The 22,462-nt window shown below is 40.0% G+C and overlaps 1 protein-coding gene across 4 annotated transcripts in view; it reads left to right on the forward strand.

Moving 5' to 3' along the window:
* The window catches only part of cnot2 (CCR4-NOT transcription complex, subunit 2), a 149,472-nt gene that overhangs the window by 81,954 nt on the left and 45,056 nt on the right, over positions 1-22,462 (forward strand). For all 4 annotated transcript variants that reach the window (XM_043709757.2, XM_087997111.1, XM_087997112.1 and 1 more), the window contains exons 4-7: positions 31-178; positions 6,253-6,435; positions 15,662-15,741; positions 17,122-17,247. In XM_043709757.2, coding sequence (XP_043565692.1) covers positions 31-178; positions 6,253-6,435; positions 15,662-15,741; positions 17,122-17,247 — 537 coding nt within the window. The remainder of the gene's footprint in view (positions 1-30; positions 179-6,252; positions 6,436-15,661; positions 15,742-17,121; positions 17,248-22,462) is intronic.

Here is a 22,462-nt window from a genome sequence, read left to right on the forward strand (position 1 = left end):
GAAAAAAACATTATATTCATATTTTCACAGGTGCATTAGGCCTTCCGATGAGGGGAATGGGCAACAATAACCCCCAGTTAAATCGCAGCTTATCACAAGGTACTCAATTACCTAATCATGTAACGCCAACGACAGGAGTGCCCACAATGTCACTTCATACTCCATCTTCACCAAGCAGGTAATGAGATAAAAGCAATTTTAATTGTCTCTTGTAACATAAGTCTTCAACAATATAAACATTGTTTTTACGGTTGGTGATGTGGAACTTTATAGCACTGTAGAAAAAGCTTTTAAGTAGATGCAGTGTATTATTTGAATATTACTTGAGGAAGTTAATGAGATGAACAAAATGCTGCTTTGTATACAGGCACCATTTAATTATTGGTGTGGATTCCTGTGTATTGGTGCTGAAAGCATGTATAACTAAAGTGAAAAGCAAATACCTATCAGGCCAGATCTTTTGACACACCTGTACATGATTTTTCTTGTACTTTACTGTGATTTTTGAGTTACCCATATTGCATGTTTAATTTTCATATTTAAAGGCAGAATATATGATTAATGATTCACTCATGGGACGTCAGCACCACTGACTGGCTGGCGTTTATTGCCCATCCCTAGTTGCCTTTGAAAAGGTAATGGTGAGCCGTCGTCTTGAATTGCTGCAGTCCACTGTAGGTTGACACACAATGCCCTTGGGGGGAATACCAGCATTTTGGGCAGTGACAAGGAAGGGCGATCTATTTCCAAGTCAGAATGGTGAGTTGGGAGGGGAACCTACAGGTAGTGGTGTTCCCATGTATCTGCTGCCTTTGTCCTTCTAGATGAAAGTAGTCATGAGTTTGGAAGCTGCACTCTAAAGAAATTTGGTGAATTTCTGCAGTGCATCTTGTAGTTTGTAGACACTGCTGCTTCTGAACATTGGTGGAGAGATTGGATGTGGAACCAAATAAGTGGGCTTATTTGGCCTAGACGGTGTCAAGCTTCTTGAGTATTGTTGAAGCTGTATCCATCCAGACGAGTGGAGAGTATTCCATCACACTCTGACTTCTGCCTTGTACATGGTGGACAGGCTTTAGGGAGTCAGGAGGTGAGTTAATCACCGCAGTATTCCTATCCTCTGACCTGCTTTTACAGCCACTGTGTTTGTGTGGTGAGTCCAGTTGAGTTTCTGGTCAATGGTAACTCCAACAATGTTGATAGTGGGGGATTCAGTGATGTTAACACCATTGATTGTCAAAGGATGATGGTTAGATTGTCTCTTATTCGTGATGGTCATTGTCTGGCATTTATATGATCTGAATGTTACTTGCCACGTGGCTGCTCAAGCCTGGATATTGTCCAGATTTTGTTGCATTTGACCACAGACTGCTCCAGTATCTGAGGAGTTGCAAACGGTGCTGAAATTGTGCAATCATTGGCAAACATCAACATTTATGACCTTATGATTGGGGGTGGGGGGGCTATGACAGTAGCTGAAGAACCCCTGTGGAGATGTCCTAAAGTTGAGATGGCTGACTTCCAACAAACACAACCATCTTCCTGTGTTGTGACTCCACCCAGCGGAGAGTTTGTCCCTGATGTTCACTAAGACCAGTTTTGCTAGGGCTCTTTCATGCCACATTCTGTCAAATGTGGCCTTGATGTCAAGGGTTTTCACTCTCACTACACCAATGGAATTCAGCTCTTTCATCCATATTTGAACCAAGGCTGTTATGAGGTCAGGAGCTGAGTGACCCAGTCCAGGCCTAAACCGGGCAACAGTGAGTAGGTTGCTACTGAGCAGGTGCTGCTTGTTAAGACTGTTGATGACACCTTCCATCTCTACTGATGGAGTGGTAATTGGCCAAGTTGAATTTGTCCTGGTCTTTGTCTATAGGTCTTACTTGGGTGATTTTCCACATTGTTAGATAGATGCCAGTGTTGTAAATGTACCGGCACAGCTTGGCTAGGAGAACAGCAAGTTTTTGAGCATGTCTTCAGTACTATTGCCAGAATGTCGTTGGAGCCCATAGCCATTGCACTATCCAGTGCCACCAGTCATTTCTTGATATCACATGGAGTGAATCACATTGGCTGAAGATTGGTATTTGTAATGCTGGTGATCACTGGAGGAGGCTAAAATGGATCATTCACTTGGCATTTCTTCTGGCTGAAAATTGCTGCAAAACTTCAGCCTTATGTTTTGCACTAATGTGTTGAACTCTTCCGTCCTTGTGGATGGGAATACTTGTAGAGCTGCCTCCTCTAGTGAATTACTTAATTGTCCACCATCATTCACGATTGGATGTGGCAGGACTGCAGAGCTTGGATCTGATCCACTGGTTGTGGGGTCGCTTAGCTCTGTCTATCACTTGCTGCTTTATGCTGTTTGCTAGCTTCACTAAATTGATACCTCATTTTTATGTATGCCTGGTGCTGCTCCTGGCATGCTCTCCTCCCTCTAATGAACTTGGGTTGATTGCCTGGCTTGATGGTAATGAATGAGTGTGGGACATGTCAGGCATGAGGTTGCAGAATGTGCTGGAGTACACTATGCAGCTGATGATGACTGACAGTACCTCATGGATGGCCAGTCTTGAGTTGCTAGATCTGTTCGAAGTCTGCCTCAATTAACACTGTGAAAGTGCTAAACAATATGATAGATGGAATTCCCACTGTAAAGGCGGAACGTCATTTCTGTAAGGACTATGCGGTGGTTGCTCTTACCAATACTGTCATAGATGCATCTGCAGCCGGCAGATTGGTATTATTTATGTAGTTGGGTGTGTTTTGCCACTTTAAGCAAGCACATCAGGTGACTCAGAGCAAGAGCTAGGGAGGCAGTCTAAAACTGACAGAGCTGAGAGGATGCACAATAAAGTATTCCTTGTTCAGGTTACCTACCGTCTACCTAGTGTTCTATTTATTATTCCCTCACCACCTGCTTTAGGACCCACAGCTTGATCAGTAATGCTGCTGCCGAGCCACTCTTGGTGGTGGACATTGAAATTCTCCCATCCAGAGAGTATTTTGTGCTCTTGCCACCATTAGTTCTTCCTCTAAACATACTATCTGGGTGTAGAATGGCCTGATATGGCAACTGCTCTGCCCAGGACCATAAGAAACTACAGAAGGTGGTGTGCACAGCCCAGACCATCATGGAAGCCAACCTTCCATCCATGGATTCCATTTACACTTCACATTGCCATGCATAGGATGCCAACATCAAGAAAGACCCATCGCACCCCAGTAATGCTCTTCTACAACCTCTTCTGTCAGGCAGAACTTGAATACGTGCATCAATAGGTTCAAGAACAGCTGTTTCCCTGCTGTTATTAGACTAATAAATGGGCTCTCTAACTTCAAATAATGTTGATCTTGCTTCATGCACATTCTGTGGTGTAACCTATATGCCTCACTCTGTCCAAATTTTCTTTTCACCTTATGATCTGTATGTCTTTTCTTACTATGATTTATCTTTACTGCTCGCAAACAAGGCTTTTCACTGCACTTAGGTACATGTGACAATAACTCAAATGAATCCATCAGTCTAAGTGTTGTTCGACATGATGGAGTACTTTTTCATCAGCTGAGGGAGGACAGTGCCTATGGGGTCTAGAGTCAACGTAGACTGAGGGCAACCTCCTCCCAATTGTATGCTATTATGACACTACCTCTGCTGGATCTGTTCTGCCTTTGGGACAGGACGTATCCAGGATGGTGATGGTGGTGTCTGGGACATTGTCTGTCAGATAGGCATACATATGGAATCATATGTCAAGCTATTGTTTGACTAATCTGAGACAACTCTTCCAATTTTAGCAGTAGCCCCCAGATGTTAATAAGGAGGACTTTGCAGGGTTGACAGGGCTGTTTTTGCTGCTGTCTTTTCTGGTGCCAAGATCGATGCTGGGTGGTCCATCTGGTTTAATTTATTTGTTGAGAACTTCATAGCAATTGATACAACTGAGTGGTTTGCTATGCATTTCAGAGGGCAGTTGAGAATCTCACACATTGCTGTGGATCTGGAGTCATATGTAGGCCAGATTCACTGAAGATGGCAAATTTCCTTCCCTGAAGAACATTTGAGCGCGAGAAGGATTTTTACGACAACCGACCATGGTTTCAAGCGCATCAATAGATTCTTAATTCCAAATATTTTTCATTTAATTCAAATTACACTATTTGCCGTGGTAGAGTTTGAACCCAGGTCCCAGATTAGATGAGGTTCTGGATTAAGGGTCTAATGAGAATAGCACTAGGCCATTGCCTCCCTGCAGAAGTTTGCTACTTTTCCTACAAACATTTTTACATTCTGTTTAATGCAAATAAAATTGGCAGGAAATTTGGGCGTAACCTGGCATTGGCAAAATTAGTGTATGAATGGGTGTAATTTCAGATATAACTTTTACAGGAAATTCGACTTCCTTTTATTGTCTTGTCTCTCTTAATAGCTGCATTTCTTACATTTAATAGAATTCTAGTACGCTTGCATTCTGAGTGATGAATATCCACAAGGGTATCCATGGATAGCCCCTGAGGCTTTTTGTGTACGAATAAGCACAATCACTTTTTGGATATGGAAGTGCTGAGGACATGCTTTCCTGTGATCTTTTGTACAATCAGAAATCAATTTTTCTTTTATAATTTCAAGAGTAGTGGGCGGCACGGTGGCACAGTGGTTAGCACTGCTGCCTCACAGCGCCAGAGACCCAGGTTCAATTCCCGCCTCAGGTGACTGACTATGTGGAGTTTGCACGTTCTCCCTGTGTCTGCGTGGGTTTCCTCCAGGTGCTCCGGTTTCCTCCCACAGTCCAAAGATGTGCAGGTCAGGTGAATTGGCCATGCTAAATTGCCCGTAGTGTTAGGTAAGGGGTAAATGTAGGGGTATGGGTGGGTTGCGCTTCGGCGGGGCGGTGTGGACTTGTTGGGCCGAAGGGCCTGTTTCCACACTGTAAGTAATCTAATCTAATCTAATCTAATCTAATCTAATCTAATCTAATCTAAAAAAAAAGTATATTATTGCTGTTGCCATGAAAGCAGCTGATGTTGAAGAATGTACTGTTACGCTGCCAGCTGACAGTAATACTAGATAACTGATTGAGGAATGAAACCTGGTCTGATGGGTTCCATACTTAAATGATGTGGAGGTACCAATGTTGGACAGGGTTGGATAAAGTTAAAAATCTCTCAACACCTGACGAAGGAGCAGTGCACTGAAAACCTGTTGGATTAGAACCTGGTGGTGTGATTTTTAAATTTTTGAAGTCCTTTACCCTGTTCGTTAGTCACTGAAGTATGACCATTTGTGGCTGCAGATGTTCTTTAATAAGGGATCATAAATTTATTGCACAAAAGAAATAAACTGTGTATTAAAGACAATTTAGAAGCATCAAGATAAAGTTTTACTAACCATTACAGAGACTTTAGCCCAGAGAAATATCGCTTTCACCATTTTAAATCTCAACTAACTTCCCCAGTTTCTTTTTCTTGTACTATAGTGACAGTGTCTCAGTTCCTTTCCTAGTCCTGGCATGAACCTGTCACAAATCTGATCCCATAAAGTTTGAGTTGTTGCAACTTGAAGATTTCTATCCAAACCTCCCTGACTTGAAAGCTCACAGACTAGAAACTTCTGTTTGAGAAACTTCTGTTAGGTGACTAATTCCCCTAAACTCGTTCAGTGCAATTTAGCAATGTAGAAGTGATTTTATGCAGCTCCTTCAACCATGCCCACGTCCTCAAAACTATTGTATCTTCTCGAACTGATCTTCAAATTCTTCTGAAATGAAAACTTGAGCCTTCTTTCTGAAGTCAAAATTAAGCTAATTGCCTTAATATATTTACTCTGCCTGTCAGAAACCCAACAGTATAATCATTTTATCAGTTAACACCATCAGGGTTCTACTAGCCATATGATTGTAGTCTAATGTGTTCTCAAAAATTGATCCATTTTGTCCTATTTGACATCATGATTAGCTTTATAAAAAACCTGCATAGAACTGACCAAAATTCATGTGTTTTTAAAAATGGCAAAATTCCAAAAGTAGTGTATAGTGCACACTTTCCATCAGAACTCTAATTATGATTCAGTGCATTATTTTACATTATTTGTCTTTAAATGTGGACCTGAAAGTCAATATTCTGAGATTTAGCAGAAAAATATGACATGTTTAATTTTTCCTTTATGTTGGCTGTTTTTATAATTTGTTCTTAGGTTTTCATATGTATGGCAGATACAGTGCTATTTAATATTTGTTTTTTTAACAGGAGCATATTGCCTATGAATCCTAGGAATATGATGAATCATTCCCAGGTTGGACAAGGGATTGGGATTCCAGGGAGGACAAATAGCATGAGCAGCTCTGGTTTAGGTAGTCCAAACAGAAGCTCACCTAGCATTATATGTATGCCAAAGCAGCAGCCATCCCGGCAGCCTTTTACAGTGAGCAGGTAAGTACTGTTCATCGCCTGTGGTTTTGATGAAAATGTAAATAATTGGCAGTTGTCCTTTTAATATATTAAACTAAAATTCTAAACAGGTTTGAATACTTCCACTGGTTACTAATGTACTATGTCAATATTTTTTCTGGAGGGACTCTTTTTTTTTTCAGAACCTCTGACACTCCTTTTTTTTTTCTTCTTTTCCTTTTTGTGTTTTTTTTCTCTAATTACCCCCACACTACTGCCTAACGCGGTAGTGCGTATTTTGGAGGAACTCTTTATTTGGTCAGAGAGCTATTAATAACAGCTGGGTCCAATACATGGTATCCTTTTATAAAATAACTGTTCAATGACAGAAATGAGAACATTTGAACTTGTCCAAAATATGCAAAATAAACAATTAAGTAATATTCTCGTCAGCAGCTTACCAATATTGTCTCTTGCAGTGGATATTTATACCATATATACAAGGCATTTCGTTTCAAATTTGATCTAGTTGCAATTCTACACACAACTTGCTGTTGGAATGCCGGTCAAAGCTGCTGATCATTTTACTCATCCCCCTTTGGCTTTTGTAGCACAAAGCACTGGATCAAATGAAGTAGGCCCATGCTTCCAGTCTGCAACAAATACATATTTATAGTAGACTACACATACACTGAAGAGATTCAAAGGTGTAATGTATCTTATAGAAGTGTTAATCACATTTTTAAAAGCAATCTAAACTAATTTTATTGAAAGGGAAAATTAGTTGCAACAGATAAAACTAAAGTCAGAATTAATACAGTATACATGGAATCAGACTAAGAATACAAGAAGGCTGAAGAGAGTTTGCTGTGTACGTATGTAATACACATAGTGTGCTAAACATCGCTGGTAAGTTACATGTGCAAATAACCACCTGGAAATATGATAATAGGGCAGTTGTGGAGACCTAGCTTCAAAAAGGGTAGGACTGGGTGTAAATATTCGTGAATATAAAAGCTGAATTCTTCTAGGTTGGGACCATTTCCAAGCCTGCACTTTTATAGGAGGTAGTCAATGAATAGGTTCCAGTCATTGCCTATGTAGGAGTGCTAAATATTACAGGAGAGTCACTTGGGCAGCCTGACAAGAGAACAAAAAGGCAGCTGTCCTGCAGCTGGTGCACACTGTCCAGGCAAAAAGAGGCTTGAGGGAATCTCCAATTTGAGGTGCTTTTGAATGTGTGCAGACAAAATATTTGAAAACAAGGCCCAGAACTCTAAGGGCCTTCATGGGAGGTGTATGCCTCCACGAATCTATTTTGGTACCATTGTCAGTCTTTGAGACTGTTTGTTTTTGCTGTCATGTATATGAACCTATGATTATCTCTTAATTTCTCACTTTCTACAGCTGATTCTGGAGCTTTGCCAGATTCTGGATAGAGTTGGAGGGCCATGCATATTACTAAAATTTAAATATGTTGGAGTATTGGCCATTGGTCTATTAGTTGAATTGTTTGACCTGTTATTAGCCCACTTCCAGAAAAAGCCCATTGAGCTGGAGCCCAACTTGGTGAGCCATATTTCCATGCTCACAACTCCCCGAAATGGGCTTGGAAAAGTTCTGACTGAAGTGCTTTATAATGAAAGGAAGTAAAAGAGTGGAGAGGATGTGGCAGTGTTAAAGAGCACAGTGCTGGAGAGAATGGATGTCCTGGAGTGGTCAAAGATCGTAGTTGGTTAGAATAACAAAACAAAGAGCTGCATTAAACTAGGTGTATTTACAGACCATCAACTAGTGTGAAGGATATAGATAATAAATGTTTCATAGTTTCATTGTAATAGAAGCAGGAGTAGGCCATTTGGCCCATCAAGCCTGCTCACCATTCATTAAGATCACAGCTAATCTATCCATTGTCTTAGCTCCTCCGATCTGTGTTATCCCCATAACCCTTAGTTCCCCTACTATGCAAAAACCCAACCAACTGTGTCTTAAATATATTAAATGAAGCTGCTTCTTCTGCTTTCTTGGGCAGAAAATTACGTGGATTCACTCCTCTTTGGGAATAGCAGTTCCTCCTCATCTCAGTCCTGAATCTACTCCCCCTAATTTTGAGGCCATGTCTCACCCACCAGCAGAAACAACTTGCCTGCCTCTATCTCATCTATCCCTTTCATAATTTGTTATGTTTCTTCAAGATACCCTCTCAATCTTCTAAATTCTAGCAAGTTCAGTCCCAGGCAGCTTAACTGGTCCTCAGAGGGTAATCCCCTCTTCTCAGGACTTAGCCTGGCAAACCTCCTCTGCACTGCCCTCAAAGGCAGTATATCCGTACTCAAATAAGGAGACCAGAACTGCGCACAGTACTCCAGGTGTGGCCTCACCAACACCTTGTACAATTGGAGCAGAACCTCCGTGCTCTTAAATTCAGTCCCCCTAGCAATAAAAGCCAATATTCTATTTACCTTCCTGATTATCTGTTGCATCTGCAAATCAACTTTCAGCAACTCATGTACAAGCACTCCTAAGTACATCTGCACAACAGCATATTGCAATCTTTCACCATTTAAATAATACTCTGACCTACTATTTTTACTTCCAAAGTGGATAACCTCACATTTACCAACATTGTACTTCATCTGCTAGACCCTTGCCCACTCGTTTAATCTATCTAAATCTCTCTGCAGACCCTCCACATCCTTGCACAGTTTGCCTTTCCACTCAATTTACTGTCATCAGCAAACTTGGATACGTTACACTCTGCCTACTCTTCCACATCATTTACATATATCATGAACAGTTGCATGCCCAACACTGACCGCTGCAGCACCCCTCTCAACACTGATCTCCAACCAAAGAAACTCCTATTTATCCCAAAGTGCAGGAAAGTTATGAAGATATGCAAGAATAATAGAATACTTGAGTCACCCAAACAATTTGGGATAGTAATAGTCTTAAAGTCATGGGGAGGTGAATTCTTGAAATGCGCCTTTCTGATTACATTTTGATTAACACACTTCCGATGCAATGAGGAATGAGGCATTGCTGAATTTGTTTCTGGGATGTGAAGTTCTTCAAGTGATTGTGGTCTCAAAATATTTAGACCAGCTATGGAGAAAGATAGGGGACAATTTAGAGTAAAAATACTTAATTGGAAGATAGCTATATTTAGTGAGCTGTGACAAGGATCGGGTCTGGTTAAATTTAATTGAAAAATTGGTGGGCAAAACTGTGAGCAAGTGACTGTCTTTAAAGAGCACGTGGTTTGGATATAGCCTACTGCTACAAGAGAAAAAGATAGGGCGATCAACCTACAATTCTTTGGCTAACAAAACAGATAATAATTAAGATGAAACAAAAATAATTGTGCATGATAGATGTCAGTTGATAATGTGAGTGTGAACCATTGCCTGAGAGTGAGGTTGAGGCAGATTCAACCAGTACTTCCAAAAAGGAATTAGATTAGTAACATGAAGGAAAAAATTGCGGGGCTGTTGGGGAGAGCAGAGAGTAGTGCTGCTAGCTGGTGTGTTTTTGCAGAAGGTTGGCTTGAGGGCCAAATGACTACCTTTTGTGCTGTACCCATTCTTTGCTTCTATGAATTTAATTTTCGAGGAGGTGATGGTATAATGGCAATTAGTAATCCAGAGCCCTACGCTAATTTTCTGTGTCTCTTGGTTTAAATCCCATCATGACAGATGTTGAAATTTTAATTTTAATAAAATCTGAAATTGAAAGCTAGCTTAATGATACAACCGTTGTCATTGACATAAAAATCCGTATGGTTTACTAATGCCTTTTTAGGTAAGGAAATCTACTATCCTTGCAAGCCAGTCAGTTGTATCAAAGTATAAACAAGGGAAGAAAACTGGATGGATCACTCAGCATCAACCTAGGCACTGGAAACGACATCGGCAAACACTTTTGATTCTGCAAAAGTCCTCATTATTATTCTTATTTCTGGAATTTGATGCCTGGTTTGGTGCCGGAGGCAGAAACCCTCAATTCCTTTAAAAGGTATCCGGATTTCCACCTGAAGTGCTGTAACCTGCAAAGCTATCGACTCATTGTTGGAACATTGATTAGAGTAGGTGGCTAGTTCTTTTGGTTGGTGCAGATATAATGAACTGACTTATATCTTTTTGTCTGTAACCTTTCCTATGGTTCTAACCTTTAGGTGTTCACATCAAAATCAAAAGAGCTGTCTCACAAACTCGCCAAGCAGCAGCCTGATCATCTAGAATAATAGAAAATAAGACGAGGAGTAGGCTGTTCAGCTAATCGAGCCTACTCTGCCATTCTCTATGATCATCTTCTATCTCAATACTGTACCCATATTGCCTTTAGAAATGTTTCTTTTTAAAACATATTCAGTGACCTGGTCTCCACAGCCTGCAGTGTGAAGAATTCCATAGGTTCTTCACCTTCTGGATGAAGAAATTCATCTTTGTCTATGTTAGCAATGACTTACTGCATATTCTGAGACCATAACTCCTTGGCCAGGGAAAATATAATTCTTGCATCCCTGTCAGAATTTTATGTTTCCATGAGATCCTCTCATTCCTCTGAATTCAATGAATACTGGCCCAATCCACCCAATCTATCCTCATGAAAACCTGCCAATTCAGGAATTAGTCTGGTGAGTCTTTGCTGCACCCTCTCTTTGGGGTAAAGTTTTTCTTATGTAAGGGGACCAAAACTGCACACAGTACTCTAAGTGTAGTCTCACCAAGACCCTGTGCAGCTGGTGTAAGATTTTCTTATTCCAGTATTCAAACCCTCTTGCAATGAAAGCCAACATGCCCTCTTAACTGCTTGTGCGCTTGCTTGCTTTCAGTAATCAGTGTTTAAGGACACCCAGGTTGCTTTGTACATTAGTATTCCCCACCTATCACAATTTAAATTATAATCTGCTGTCCTTTTCCTACCAACGTGACATCCTCCTGCTTATCTGCATTATACTGATACCTGCTGTGCATTTACCCACAGCTCAACTTGTTTACTTTCACAGAATCCCTGGCTATGAATATCTTGAGGGCTTAATTGACCAGAAACTGAATTGGACCCAGCCATATAAAGCCTGAGGCTAAAATTCTGCACCAAATTGTTCAGCTCTCTCCAAAGTGTGGCCAGTATCTACAAAACACAAGTCAGGAGTGTGACGGAACTTGCCTGGATGGGTCGAGTTCCAACATCACTCAAAGGTAAATACTGTCCAGACCAAAGGAGCTTACTTGATTGACATTCCTTGACACCTTCAAGTTCACTCCCATCACCACTGATGCACACTGCCATTAGTCTGACATCATCAACAATTTGCACTGCAGTAACTCACCATAGCTACCTCACCAGCATCATCCAAACCCACAGCCGTCACCACCAAGTACAGGGATAGCAGAAGCACAGGAGCACCATTACCTGCAAGTCTCCATCTTGATTTAGAACAATATTACTGTTTCTTTACTATCTCTGGGACAAAACTCTGGAATTGCCTTCTCATCAGCACTGGGTGTATGTAAACTCCAAGGACCGTAGCAGTTCAGGATGGCAGCCCACCACCACCACTTCTAGGGCAATTAGGGATGGACGTATGGACAAAAAATGCTGGTCTTGTCATCGACACCCACATCTCCTGAGCTGACTCAAAATAATTTCATTAAGCATAATTTCCTCTCTTATGGCTGATTGGACAAATACATCATTCCATGTAATTATAGGAAAAGGTAAATAAAAATGGCAGTACGTAGTAAATATTGGTTTAACTAGATTAGCATAATTTGTTTATAGTCTTATTTCTGTATAGGACCTGGATGCATCTGGAGGAAATTATTCAGCAGCTTTCAAAGTGACAACAAGCCCTGCATATATTAAGCATCACTGGTGTTTCAAGCTCAAGTTTTATTTGAAGTTAAGAGCAATTGATTTAATTTTTGAAAAGCATTAATTAGTTTGCATGTTGAATGCTTCAAAAATAAAGAAAACTGAAGAAAAAATAAAGAGCGCAGATAATTTTTTTAACAATTGGCAGGAATTAGCTTGATGCTGCAAACCATTTTCCAAAAGAGTCCTTCAGTGCACAGCAGAATTATATTTGACATAATGGGTATATTTGTAAAGAAAAATAACAAGATTGCTATCTTTAATGGTAACAATTCAAATTGACAAAGATCAACCGCCAACAAAATTGGGTATAATAGTGTCAAGAAATTAATTTTCTTAAATGATTCATGTCATCAAAAATAGCTCCATTGCATCTGAATCAGAGCCTTTAAGGCCCAATACAAGACTTAAGGTTAAAACAAAAGTTGACTGCACCAATGTAATGCTGAGGGATTATTGTATACAGTGGTGGGTGCCACATTATAGGAAAGATGTGTTTTCAAAAATTCATTCACTGCGTGAGGATGTCACTGGCCAAGCCAGCTTTTATTGTACATTCCTAATTGCCCAGAGGGCAATTAGGAGTCACCCACACTGCTGTGGGTCTGAAGTCAAACGTAGGCCAGACCATGGAGGGATGGCAGATTCCTTCCCTGAAGGACATTAGGGAACCAGATGGGTTTTTCCAACAATCGACAATGGATTCACAGTCATCATTAGACTCTTACTTCCGGCTTTACTCAGTTGAAATTACACTATCTGCTGTGGTGGGCTTCGAATCGGGTCCCCCGAACATTACCTGGTTCTATGGATTAACAGTTCAGCGATAAACCATGAGGCCATGGCCTACCTTGAAAGATTGAGAGATTGGAAAATACTGAAGTGATTTACAAGAATGAGAAACTATGATTGTGAGAATAGATTGAAGGATTTGGCAATGTTCTCCTTGAAGAGAAGGCGATTGAGAGGAAGTTTGATAGATATTTTCCAAGTCATATGTGGGCTGGAGAGAGAAGTAGGGAGAGGTGGCTCCCTCTCCTATAAGGGGGGAAAAAACAAGAGAGCTGGATTTAAGGTCATATGCAGGTGAAGCAAGCGTGATGTGAGAGAGAACAAAAGTGAGTAGCTCGGGGCATGGAATGCACTGCTTGGAAGTATGGTGGAGACACGTCCAACTGGGACTTTCAAGAGGGTGTTGGATGATGGTTTGGAAAGAATTGGCATGCAAGGATATAGGGAAAGGCAGAAGATTGGAACTGGGAATTGAACTAGTATAGCCAAGATGAGCCAAATGGACGCTTCTTGCCCATAACAATTATGATTCGGGGAGTGCTATGCTGTCAGTAGTAGTTTGTTTTTTGGATACAATGTTAATCTAAGCCCAACTGCCATCACAGGCAAAAGTAAAAGACATTTTGAAGAAAAGTGAGGGAGTTATCCCTGTGTCCTGACCAATATTTATTGCTCTGTCAACTTCACGAAAACAATTTTTTCTGGTAATTAGGGCATTACTGCCCATGGAAGCTTTCTGTGCACAAATTGGCTGCCGTATTTCCTGCAATACAACAGTGGCTACACTTCAAAAGTGATTAATTGGCTGCAAAGTGTTTTGAAATATCTGGTGGTTCTGAAGCAATCTGTAACTTTTAAATATTTCTTTCTCATGAGAAAGAATGTCTTCGTTATATCACTATTTTCTTGGCATGGCATTTCAAAATGAGATATGGAATATAAAGTACTGAGATATGAGAGGATATTGATAGGTGTTAATTGGAAGTGAAGAACTAGTGCTGACTGTAGTTTGTGCTTCATCTCAATCCAATTTGCTAATTGTTATTTCTTATTTCCTTTTGTCTCTGAAGCAAAACTGGTTAATTATATTAAATATTTCCAAAGAAACCAGATGTTCCAAAGCACTTTACAGCCAATTAATCACTAAGTACACCCACTATTGTATTGCAGCAAGTATGGCAGCCAGTTTCTGCACAGGAAGCTCCCCTGATAGTTGGTCTTCTCTTTGTTTTGCTTTACAATGATGAAGTTCGCAAATATACCTCTGTTTGTAGATGTGCCTAACCAGAGACTGCTGGTGTCAAGTTTTACACAATCAACTTAACTTGAATCTTGATTGGCATGTGATTTTAAAAAAATACTAAAATCAGATCATTGCTGAATATCTGAATTTCTTTACTGTGCAACTTGTTGTGATCCTTGTAGAGACCAAAAACTTAATAACAAGATTGCTCTTTCAATGACTAATACAAAAAACTGCAGAGCAAGATTTTATATTTCAGCACTTTTACTGTGACAAATTAAAATCAACATCACCTAAACATTAATTAGTAGGTAGCTAAACAAATCATAGAAAAACTACCTATCATTAATTACCTGACACAATGAAAATCCAAATGCCATGTTATGCGCTACACCGCACTCGCTCAGCCGCGATGCAGTCTTGCACAGGAGGTCCCAAGCTCCTCTAATCTTCAACAGGATCTTTTCTTCTGGCCGCACCATGATGATATCTTTGCGTTGTCATTTGCAGGTGGTAGTTTATCAAAAGTAACTTCATTCAATGCTCTAAGCATAATCACCTGGACTTCAAATAACAAGGCAGACTCTGGTGACTCTTAGTCTTTAAATATCCACAGGTTGCATCTTTTCAAACATGAACTCCATCTCACCAGATATCGGCTTGATAATTAAAACACAAAAGCTTTCCTTTTTATCTGTTTTCCATAGCTGCCCCCTTTTTTGGTCTTCTCCCTAAATCTGTTTGCCTGACTGAGTCACTGTGTATAGCATGAACAGCTGCCATTCTAATGTGTCTAGGTGTTAAAAACCTGCTCCATATGTTAAATAGAATTTGACCCGTGCCCTGCCTAATGATGATTAGGTCATATGGACAAGTTTTGTTGGAGGCTACATCCCCTGCCTAAATTACTCCGTTTAACCTTAAAACAAAGGGGACATTTTGAAATAATTATATGTATAAAGTCCAATGGTCTTAATTTCATAGAAAACAAGACAAATACAGAGTTAGGATCCAATTCCAATCATTTGAACCAATGAAAGATGATGAGTAGAAAAACATTGAGTTGGGATGCAGAGAGTTATTTTTAATCTTATATTAACGTACTTTTTTGTAGCCTTTGTGAACTTATCAGTAATTTAACTAATGAAAATATGTAAATTTGTGTCTGTTTATTTACAAGGCATTATGAAAATATTCAGCCAGTATTCAGTCTTTAAACATTTCATTATATTTCTCATCTTCAAAAATCGTATACTAAAATTGATTCCTGTTTCAACTAAATCAGCTATATTTCAGTACCAAAATGGTATGGAAAGTAACGTATTTTTAATTTAATATTTGACTTTTGTTTTGCAGTATGTCCGGTTTTGGGATGAACAGGAATCAGGCTTTTGGGATTAATAATTCACTTTCAAGTAACATTTTCAATGGCACAGGTACAGTTTTTATCTTTTTAGTTTCATTGCCAAAATTTTGCTTTTCAGTAGGCCTTGTTTTAGTCTTCCAGGTGTCCGTCACGTTCCTCCTCACCTGAGCAGATCCAGTGTATGCGTCGGGCTTGTCCATAGGGGATGGCTGTTTTAATATGTTTTGGGTGGAAGCTGGAGAAGTGCAGCATTGTGAGGTTGTCTGTGGGTTTGCGGTAGAGTGTGGTGCTGAGGTGTCCATCCTTGATGGAGATGCATGTGTCCAAGAATGAGACAGATAGTCGAGAGTAGTCCATGGTGAGTTTGATGGTGGATGAAATTTGTTGATGTCACTTTGTAGTTTTATCAGTGACTCCTCACCATGGGTCCAGAGGATGACCACCTGTTGAAGGAGCGACGCTCCGAAAGCTAGTGTGCTTCCAATTAAACCTGTTGGACCATAACCTGGTGTTGTTTGATTTTTAACTTTGTTTTAGAGTCCTATATAGGAATAGGTTTAATTGAATTACACTTTTAAATTCCATGAATTAGTACACAAACAATAATTTGTGGTGGTTAATTATAGGGCATGTAATTCTGGAATGCTGCAAATGATCATTAGCTATGTAATTTCATATCCTGATCCTCCTTTGCAAAATTATTCAAACATTTTTTAGATTTGTGTTTTCCACTGGTGAAATAGGGGCAAGAAGGCAAAAATTTGAGGTGGTTATAGCTCTCACTGTTAAGGGTTTCTTAAATATGTGTGATGACATACCAATCCATTCTTAAATGAACATTAGGCCTCTTGCACATACTTAGTACTGATCTAATGCCTATTTAAATACTTGCCCTCCTAAATTGGTCAAAAACTGAGGAGAGAACATGCGGGACATATTTCATTTTGTTTTTCTGTGGTTGAACCAACAGAAAATGAGTGTTTCTTCTTTGCAACTTATATTAATGTGAGTCTTTACCCATGCTTGACGATGGTGCATAACCAATAAATTATCTATTATAATTAGAGACTCTTCGTTATAGTGAAAGAATGGGTCAAATTACAGTTGCATGTAAATTTTATGGATTTTTGAAAGTGATTGGAATCCACAGATTGGTTAATTTCCATGTGACAACTGAAGCCAGTAGCCTTAATAGTTGCTGCCATATGCATCTTCACCAATACACTGATTAGTATTGTGGCTGTGCCTGCCATCAAGTCTAGTTTTAAGTTGTTTCAATGCATTTTAGGCTATGAGTGGTGCACCAATATTATTTGTATTTTAAAGCATGCTGCACTAAGATAAATGTGATTAGGTATATTTGAAACAAAACGTTTTAAGATCTTTTAGTTAACCTGTGAACCTTTCACTTCTTTTAAATCAATACTGTTGAATTTGTTTTGTGTTTTAGATGGAAGTGAAAATGTTACAGGGTTAGATCTCTCAGAATTTCCAGTACTAGCAGATAGAACCAGAAGGGAAGGAAGTGGCAATCCCACCCCACTAATAAATCCGTTGGCAGGAAGGACTCCTTATGGTAAGAAATGTTTTTTTTTTAATTCTGAGTTTTATTTTTACTGCTTTAAAAAGGGAGTCTTGCATATCATATCCCATTTAATCCAAACTTCTAAACTATTAGTAAATGCGCTACAATGTCCCAATGATTTATATGGGGGGATAAAAGCCCCAGATTCATTCCCAGATCTGTGACTGGTTTGGCCAAGTTTATATAGATAAGAAGGAGTGATGGTCCAATTACCTCCTGTAACCTAAACCAACAAAAGACAATTTTGGCAGGATTCTTGCTCCTGAGGATATTCAACTAAAATTAGAGCTGTACATCTGATTCCTGTGATGTACTGTTGATCCATATCGAGGGACCAAGAGAATTCTAGTTTTAATCCATGATCTATACTAAATTTGTTGATTTTTGACCAGATAGTAAAGGAGATTATAAAAGCAAACCCAGAAGCAATGTGCTGAGGAGGAGGGAGTCTGGGTTGAGACATTCACAACTGATCATTATCTAATCTTTCATTCTTATGAGCGTTGATGCAGTGTGAGCCAGAAAGGGGTTCTACTTTGATTTTTGTATTGTTAAGTAAATCTACAATAACCTCCACATGAAAAATTGCTCAGCAAAGTACCCAAAGGCTATCAATATCTGTGGATTTGTACCTCTGCTTGTGTTGTAAAGAAGTAATGGAAAAAACACTGGTCTTTCCTGACCAAAAGCTTTTACAGTGAAAATGCTCTTCAGCTATTACCAATGACATTGTAGAACCAGCTAGATTTGGACACGACCTAACAATTCAGGGTTATTCATTTTATTCCACAGCTATGGAAAAAGTGTGTAGGCTTTGCTATTCCTCAGTTTACAAAACCAAAGTAAAGAGTTTGGAACCTGGTGACTTAGTGATGCTGGTCTGTGCCTGTTGGAGAGAAAGAAGTATTTGGTTGTCTAAGGATTATTATTTAACATGACATTATTGTTGTTAATGACCTATCGTCTGAAGGTTTATAAAGTAATGGAAGAAGTGATGCATCTGAAATGAGGTGCCATTTCGGTGATTCTACAGCACAGGATTACGTTTGTGCCAGAACTAAAGCAGCATGATATGGCCAGAGCTGAGTGATTAAACAAGTAACATACCAGGACTTCAACGCTCTTAACCATGAGTAGTGAAATATTAAGCATTCAAATGGAAAGAGATGATGGTATTGTCGAGCACATGATTACAGAAGACCAGACTGATTCATTTCTAAATATTTCCAGTACAAGTATAAGTATCAAATGGATGATCCTTTTCCTCCACCACCTGTGATCTTCACAATCGCATCTAAGAGGGTTTTTGCCCAAAACGTCGATTTTCCTGCTCCTCGGATGCTGCCTGACCTGCTCTGCTTTTCCAGCATCACACACTCTACTTTAGGAGTCTTCAGTCAGTTTAGTTTGTTTCATCTAATATCCAGAAGCAATCGACTACATCATGCACCTTAACATTTACAGGGCTTGACAACACAACACCATTATCAAGTCCTTTGCCATCAACATCATAGGTGTCACTGCTGACCAAACAATCAACTGAATGAGTTAACTAAATGCCTACTACACTGTTACCAGCTAATTATTGTGCAGAGTTTCAGCTTAATGGCAAACTAGATTCATAGAGATGTACAGCACAGAAACAGACCCTTTGGTCCAATTCGTCCATGCTGACCAGGTATCCTAACCTAATCTAGTCCCATCTGCCAGCATTTACCTATCCAGATGCCTTTTAAATGTCATAATTGTACCAGCCTCCACCACTTCGTCTGGCAACTCATTCCTGATACACCACCCTCTGCATGAAAATATTGCCCCTTAGGTCCGTTTTAGAACTCACCCCCTCCAACCTAAACTATTACCCTCTAGTTATGGTTTACCTTACCCTAGGGAAAATAGCTTGTCTATTTACCCTATCCATGCCCCTCATTATTTTTGAAATGTCTATAAGGTCATTCTTCAGCCTCGGACTCCCTAAACTGTCCACCATGTAGAAGGCACAAGTCAGGATTATGATGAAATACTCTCCATCAGACTGGATAGGTGCAGTTCATAAACACTCAAAGAAACTATGCAAAGTAATTTTTTTTATTGTCTAGGATTTTGACTCCACTATAGTGAAGGCATAGAAATATAGTTCCAAGTTATAAGGTCTGTGCCTTAGAGGAGATCTTGCAGGTGGAGGTATTCCTGTCTCTGTTGTCCTCGGTGGTGACGGTCACAAGTTTGGAACACATTGTTAAAGGAGCCTTAGCAAATTGCTGAGCACTGTTTGTGGAGGAAATCTAAGTTTACTGTGGATTTTAGAGTGCTGATCAGGCATGCTGTTTTGCATTGAATGCTGTTGATCATCTTGAGTTGTGAGAAGAGGACTCATGAAGACACTTGGAGAGCATTCTATAACATTCTTGACTTGTGCCTTGTAGATGGTGAACATATCTCGGTGAGATAGGAAGTGAATTAGAACTCATCTCCTCTTGCCCAAAGTCTTCCCCTGTCTAAAGGAGAAGGTCAGCAAGTCCATGCAAACATACCACCTTCCAATTTATGCTTCCTCTTGACTTGGATGTATTTTGTCAATGCCAAAAATCCAGAAACGTTCTACTTAAGAATGTTGCAGTGCATTTTAATAATTTGGACGACACTGGTTCAAGAAGATAGTTCATCACCTACTTGAAGCATTAGGAGTGGATGCTATTTGCTAGCTTTGCCAGTGACCCATTTCTCGACAATAAATAATCATTTTAAAAGTTAAGGATTTGGTGAGTCCATAGCCTGGATTTTATGCACTCTATCGATGGGTTTGAAAACGGGTGGAGCATGTAAATTCCAGCAGGTGGCCATCCAAGCCCCAAATTTTGCAGAGCTCATCCTTGTGCATATTAAGACATTTAAGTAGCCAATTATTGGCCACTTACCTTTTTTAAAAAATAATTTTCTTTATTCTTCCATGGAATATAGATTTTGCTGGCAAGGCCCAGTATTTCTTACCGATTTCTAATTGCCCTTGAACTCAGAGGCTAAGTGATGCCATATCATTGCTGTTGGTATGAAGTCCCATGCAGGTCAGCCCAGATAAGGGCAGCAGATTCTCTTCCTTCAAGGACAGTAATGAAACAGATATATTTTTACAATAAATGATGAATACAAGACTGAGACTAGCTTTCAATTCCATGTTTTGTTACCTAAATTCAAGCTTCCCCCATCTGTCATGTTGGCATTTAAGTCTGTGGTTTCACAACATTAGCCTGGGCCTTTGGGTACTCAACCATTGATTTTATCAGTATGTCACATCATTCCATCCCAATTAGTCTTATACCCGCAGGCAGGGGAAGACGATCATTGTGTGGGAAGCCTGCAAGCTTTGGCTACATGTGCTGGTGTTAGGAAAAGGTGGGAACCTCCCTTACAGATCTCTTTGGGCCCACTGGAGGAACACTACCCATTTGGCCAAACCTATGTTTTTACCCTCATCCTGACCTCTTGAACCTGCCTTATAGCCCAGGCTTACCTAGTATCCTTGATGTGGTGGGGTCTGCCTGTAGCCCCAGATCTTGGCTGGCACTACTGGGATAGAGAGTTGTCGGCCATTAGATTGCCTCGTCTCTCTGGGGCTTCTTTCTAGGATTAGATTGCTTTGATGCAGCTATTGTGATTATGGGTATGCTTCCATCAGAGTATTTAAATTCAAGCTGCGTGGACCATGGCAATCTGTAAAATCCAACCCAACATGTGGAATCTAACTGAACTCTTCACTGCCCTGAAGTACTATGATTTCTGAAAGGCCGCAAGTATTGTTGCTTTTTGTTTGTTTACATTATTAGGTTCTGGAACTCTTCTAGTCGTTTTGCCTCCATGATATGATTGGCATTTACTAGTTAAACAAAGCTATTTAAAAACATCAGTTACAAATTAGATAGACTCATAGAGATGTACAGCATGGAAACAGACCCTTCGGTCCAACCCGTCCATGCCGACCAGATATCCCAACCCAATCTAATCCCTCCTGGCCTATATCCCTCCAAACCCTTCCTATTCCTATACCCATCCAAATGCCTTTTAAATGTTGCAATTGTACTATCCTCTACCATTCCTCTGGCCGCTCATTCCATACTCATACCACCCTCTGTGTGAAAACGTTGCCCCTTAGGTCTCTTTTATATCTTTCCTCTCACCCTAAGCCGATGCCCTCTAGTTCTGGACTCCCCGACCCCAGGGACAAGACTTTGCCTATTTACCCTATCCATGCCCCTCATAATTTTGTAAACCTCTATCAGGTCACCCCTTAACCTCCGACGCTTCAGGGAAAACAGCCCCAGCCTGTTCAGCCTCTCCCTGTAGCTCAAATCCTCCAACCCTGTCAACATCCTTGTAAATCTTTTCTGCACCCTTTCAAGTTTCACAACATCTTTCCGATAGGAAGGAGACCAGAATTGCACGCAATATTCCAACAGTGGCCTAGCCAATGTCCTGGTACAGCCGCAACATGACCTCCAACTCCTGTACTCAGTACTCTGACCAATAAAAGAAAGCATACCAAACACCTTCTTCACTATCCTATTTACCTGCGACTCCACTTTCAAGGAGCTATGAACCTGCACTCCAAGGTCTCTTTGTTCAGCAACACTCCAGGACCTTACCATTAAGTGTATCTTGATTTATCTTTTTTCAAAACCTTTTTTTTGGTAGAATTGCTAATAGCAAGACTCCCAGTTTAAAGAGTGTCATCATGAATATGTTGAATAATGTCCCCTCTAGCTCTGTGGGTGCACAACCATGCAGCAGTTTGGAATGGAGTGCATGGTGCAACAAATGAACCAGTTTTATTTTTAAATATTTAAAGTGTTAAGAATTCTAGGACTAAAACTGCAACGTTGTGCACACAATGAGTGTTAAATCAGTGAATTGAGACTTTTGAGGTGGTGATACATGATCTTCTCCAGTTGGTACTTGACAGTTATTTTGTTTTTATTATTAACACAGTTCCCTGACAAAATGCTTCTGATCCATATGAAGAGAAACAGATGGCCCACCAAGGGGACAGATTTGTACCATTCTCCGGGCAAATAGCAAAACCTGACTGTTTGATCAGGACAGCCATTTTTGAATATGATTCCCCTTTCAAATGTGTGTAATATCAAATAAAAGGAATTGTATTACTAGCCATGTTCTGTCAATCACCACCAAAGACATGGAAAATCAATAG

The sequence above is a fragment of the Chiloscyllium plagiosum genome, unplaced genomic scaffold (genome assembly GCF_037043375.1).
Source record: "Chiloscyllium plagiosum isolate Xiang-an unplaced genomic scaffold, Cpla_swu_hap1 HiC_scaffold_19, whole genome shotgun sequence".
In the NCBI taxonomy this organism is placed as follows: domain Eukaryota; kingdom Metazoa; phylum Chordata; class Chondrichthyes; order Orectolobiformes; family Hemiscylliidae; genus Chiloscyllium; species Chiloscyllium plagiosum.